At 38.7% G+C, this 4,499-nt stretch overlaps 2 protein-coding genes across 2 annotated transcripts in view; both read left to right on the top strand.

The window, feature by feature from the left end:
- Positions 1-148: 148 nt before the first annotated feature.
- On the top strand, positions 149-1,567 carry LOC111638062. Its single transcript, XM_023383693.1, has one exon. The coding sequence runs from the start codon at positions 149-151 to the stop codon at positions 1,565-1,567; it is 1,419 nt and encodes a 472-aa protein (XP_023239461.1).
- Positions 1,568-1,900: 333 nt separating this feature from the next.
- Positions 1,901-4,499, top strand: part of LOC111638061 (venom metalloproteinase antarease-like TtrivMP_A) — a 12,213-nt gene continuing 9,614 nt past the window's right edge. Inside the window, exon 1 of the mRNA XM_023383692.1 lies at positions 1,901-1,926. The gene's annotated coding sequence lies outside the window, so the exon portion shown is untranslated. The remainder of the gene's footprint in view (positions 1,927-4,499) is intronic.

Raw genomic sequence — 4,499 nt, 5'->3', positions numbered from 1 at the left:
CCTGGAAAATAAAGCCAGTAACATTCTCCAGAACATACATCGCTGGGGTATCCTCCACAAACTGCATTTCAACCCCCAGAAGACCAGGGGAATCGTTTTCAACAGTCCTCGTAAACCCAACTTATATAAAAGAGTTCCTACCATTAAAATGAATGGACATTCCATTAAAATACAGAAGACTTTGAAGTACCTGGGCGTTGTTCTTGACTTCCACCTTTCTTGGGAGCAGCATATAAAATACATCTGCGACCGTGTTGGCCTCATCTTCCACTCCTTTGCTAGAGTGGCCAAAAACAACTGGGGCCTTAACTCCGAAGCCATGAGTGTAATATATGACACTATCTTTGTTCCCATCGTGACCTATGGCTGTGGCACTTGGGGCAATGCCGCCGTGAAATCCCATCCACGTCGGAAGCTGATCTCTGCCCAGAGGACAGCATTACTACGCATCGCTAAAGCTTACCGTACTGCTCCCAACTCCAGCCTACAAGTGATTTGTAAAAAGCCACCAATAGACCAGATAATAAAACTTTACAGCGAAGTCTGGAACATCAAATGGGGCAATAACATCACCACCAGCTCTACTACTATTCAGGCAGACATGCTCGAATGCCCGATCAACTACAGCAACTCACCTTATCCTAATGAACCTCCCAATTTCATCCATAACTTTCACTCTCCTCCTTCCATTGACATCTACACTGACGGATCAAAAATCGACAACCAGGTGGGCTGCAGCTTTGTTGTTTTCCAGAATGGAACGGAGATCTTTAACCAAAGGAACCGGTTACACGGCAGCTGCTCTGTTTTCCAATCTGAGCTGCTTGCCATCAAGACAGCCATCGATTGGTGCTCCGTGAACTTCCACAACACCAACATTGCACTACACTCTGACAGCAACTCCGCCATCTCCCTCATAAGTCACAGAAACCTTCACCCTATTGCATATGTCATCCACGAAGCTGTCAAAAACTGTAGCAACTCCTTCAGCATCAACTGGGTCCATGCCCACCAGGGCATCATCGGTAATGAACGTGCTGACGCCCTGGCTAAATCTGCTGCCACAGATCAAACTCTCCCTATTATCTACAATAAGCTCAGCCTGACCGCTATCAAAAAGCTCCTTTGGAACGATCTACTCATCACCTGGCAAAATAATTGGGACAACAACCAAAACATCACTTACCAGTTCTTCCCGGACATCTCTGCAATCTTCAACTATAAATGGATCACCCCTAACTTCAAGCTCACCCAGTTTCTGACTAACCACGGCCGCTTCCACTCCTACATCAGTCGATTTGTGGATCCATATAACAGTGGCCTTTGCACAACATGCAACACTCAGGATGGCAGCCTCCACTACATTCTTCATTGTGTAATGCTGGACTTTGAGAGGACACAACTACAATTGCTCATTAGCAGTCGGCATGGCCATTGGCCACAAAATAACCATGAGTTCCTTAATGATTTGATCAACAACAAGGACACTTACAACCAATTTATAACCCTAATCGACCAGTATAACATCAAGACTAATGTTCCCACTGGCACATCAACTCTCACCTAGCTGCCTGCATCCCTCTCTGCTGCTGTATATCAACATTTAAATACTGTATACTTCCTTTTATAATGAACTTTACATCTAACCTTTTCTTTGTTTTCTCAATGTTTATCAACATATTATGTTAACTTAATTCTACGCGTGTATATATTTTAAAATTTACTGTTTTACCGTTATACTCTGCTACTGCTTTCATCTTTACTTTATTCTGTGTGTTCTTAATTATATTCATATATTGATCACCTGTAATTTGTTTTGTAAAATATCTATCTCTTATTATGTATTGTATATTTAAACTNCCTGCTGGCGAAATATTTGCGGAAAACTTTGCAATGCTTGATGCGAACAATCGAATACTTCACTCGGTAATTCATTTTCTAAATTATTATTCTTATTCATCAGGTTATACATTAGCGTTATTTGCAACATTTAACTACTATTCTTACCATATTGGCCTTGTTACCATTTGTGCTGTGTGCACCATCACAGTGGTACAAAGGAACGGATGTACTCGGCTTATCACAATAGCCGCAATAGTCGAAATAGTCGAAATTATAAAGTATTGATAGTATTTAGGGAGTCCAATGAACGAAAAGAGGCCAAGTGGAAGTATCGAAATTTTAAAATGAGGAAATTGAAATTCATTACATTGAATATATTTGTTGCAGTTAAATCCAGAAGAAAAATTTTATTCAGTCAATGTTTATCACAAAGCAAGTAGGCCTATTGTCTACTAATGCGTTTTCTATTTTTAAACTGAATAAATTACTTAGCACTTTACAGTTTTGTGTATATTACGCTGTGTCGCGAAAAAAGCTATAGAAGGTCGCACGAGAAATCCGTTTTCGAAATGTTGCTCGAGACCTTCATTACCACGAAGTCTTCAACAAAACGAAAAACATAGGCCTATACAATATTAAACTTAATAGCAAAAACGAGAAATACATTAAATCTAATTTTCGCGATAATGATTATGCAGTATGTCTAAAAACATGAAATTTTTCGGATAGTTGATTTTCCGAAAGTCAGCTATGCCAGAAATCCATAGCTCATCTATGGATATTTCGAATATTTTACTTTGATAACACTTGGTGAGGTATTTCAAAAGAGTAATTACAGTAGAACCCCTCTAATCCGTCATCTTTGGGACTGGGGTTTTGTTGGGACGGCAAAAAAGGTCGGATTATCAGAAAAAAGTAAAATAAACAATCTTTCCCTTTGTTCAGTCTTTGTAGCACTGCTAATTTTTCATTTGATGAAAGAGTAACGTGTTTACGTTTCACTCCTGACATGTTGAAAACACACATAAAACTGCACATGTACAGACAATGTAAAACATATACTGTAACGAACACAGAAAAACTCCACGGACGGTGAGTCACCGACGAGTCGGGACAAGTTTCTCGCCTCGACCACGGTCGGATTAACCGGAGTGACGGACTAGCCGAGGGCGGACTAGAGGGGTTCTATTGTACTGACAAAATGTGTAGATAATAGTGATGTAACGAATATTCGGTTTCTATTCGGTATTCGGCCTATTCCGCCTATTTTTGGTTATTCGGCCGAATATCGAATACCTAAAAACAGGAGTAAGTNTAAGGTGTTAAATTGTTTTAGATGATCAGATGAACCCTTATATTATATTATAATATTTGCTTAAATAATATAACTACAAATTTTCTCTCACGTAAGAGTATAAAACACCAAGTTCCTAATGTCACAAAAATAAAAAATTTTTTAAATTGCGTTTTCCGTTTTCTGCTCTGAAAACCCTCTGAACGTTGAAGGCTCCAAATACAATCCACATTAACTCTCACGTAGAATCTCTACTTATCTTACAACACGTGAATCTTTATTAATTAATATTAAAGTGTAAAGATATCGAGAGCTTCTTGGTTCATTTTCTGCACGCGTTCTTAATTAATAAACGATATTTACAAACACGCATCACTTAAGAGTACTTCACACGTATATTCGTGTTAATTTCCCTACAAACATTCATTTTGTTTTCATTTTCACCCCGTGAGCACAAACGGTCCTTTTCACCATGTTCATTGCGGGCTCGACTACTCCAACAACAAGGCGACCGGGTAGTGAGAAACGAGGCTAGATATATTGGGCTCTGTCCTTCACCAAACATAGAAAAAAATTTCTAAAGATATTTTTTACCCAGATTACTTCCCGTGTTTCCTGACCATAATTTCACTCTTTTTGCCCTGTGTACTTTATCTCCTTCGTGAGATTCGTTTCCATGATCCGAGAACAGCGTGATGACACCTTAACCACTCGAACTCTTCTTTACAGATTTGGTTTTGTAAGTGAAATACTGTATGTCAAATTATATGAGAATAACTATGGAATTCTTATGAAAGCAATAATAACTAAACATTTATGAGATGACGCAATAAAAATTTTAATTTTTTAAAAATATCTAAAAATATACGGCCAACTAGTAGTCACCCTACTATAAATCTATCGCCTCCCAAGACTTCTATGAGAATGTACCGGAAAATCTGACTCCAGCTGTTCTCAAGATCATCAAGCTGTGTAAACAATGATTCATCAGTGTCAAATTACAAAGAAAGGGAAGATAAAGGAAAATATAACTTGAAGCTTTTTCTTCAAAATTAACGCGTTTCTTTCGTTTTTTTTCAGTTTTAAGTATTTTTTATGTTTAATTACATTTACAGTGAAAACTGCTTAGGCGACCACCTGCATTCGACGGGCACCTGTCAAAACGGGCAAAAATTTCTGGCACGGAATAGTTTACCCATAGAGTCTTCGTATAAGTTACCTGTATTAAACGACCACCCGTGTAACGCGACCGCGGGCATCGATTTTTGGTCCGAAACAACATATAACACCTGTAATAAGCGACCACTTTCGCGAATGTATCTGGTCTAAACTATTGTAAGAACCCATCTCAACAACGTTTCCC

This window comes from Centruroides sculpturatus, unplaced genomic scaffold (assembly GCF_000671375.1).
Source record: "Centruroides sculpturatus isolate CEXI.00-Female unplaced genomic scaffold, Cexi_2.0 scaffold1077, whole genome shotgun sequence".
Taxonomy (NCBI): Eukaryota; Metazoa; Arthropoda; class Arachnida; order Scorpiones; family Buthidae; genus Centruroides; species Centruroides sculpturatus.
The sequence above is the reverse complement of the archived record's forward strand: the minus strand, read 5'-3'. Positions and strand labels throughout refer to the sequence as shown.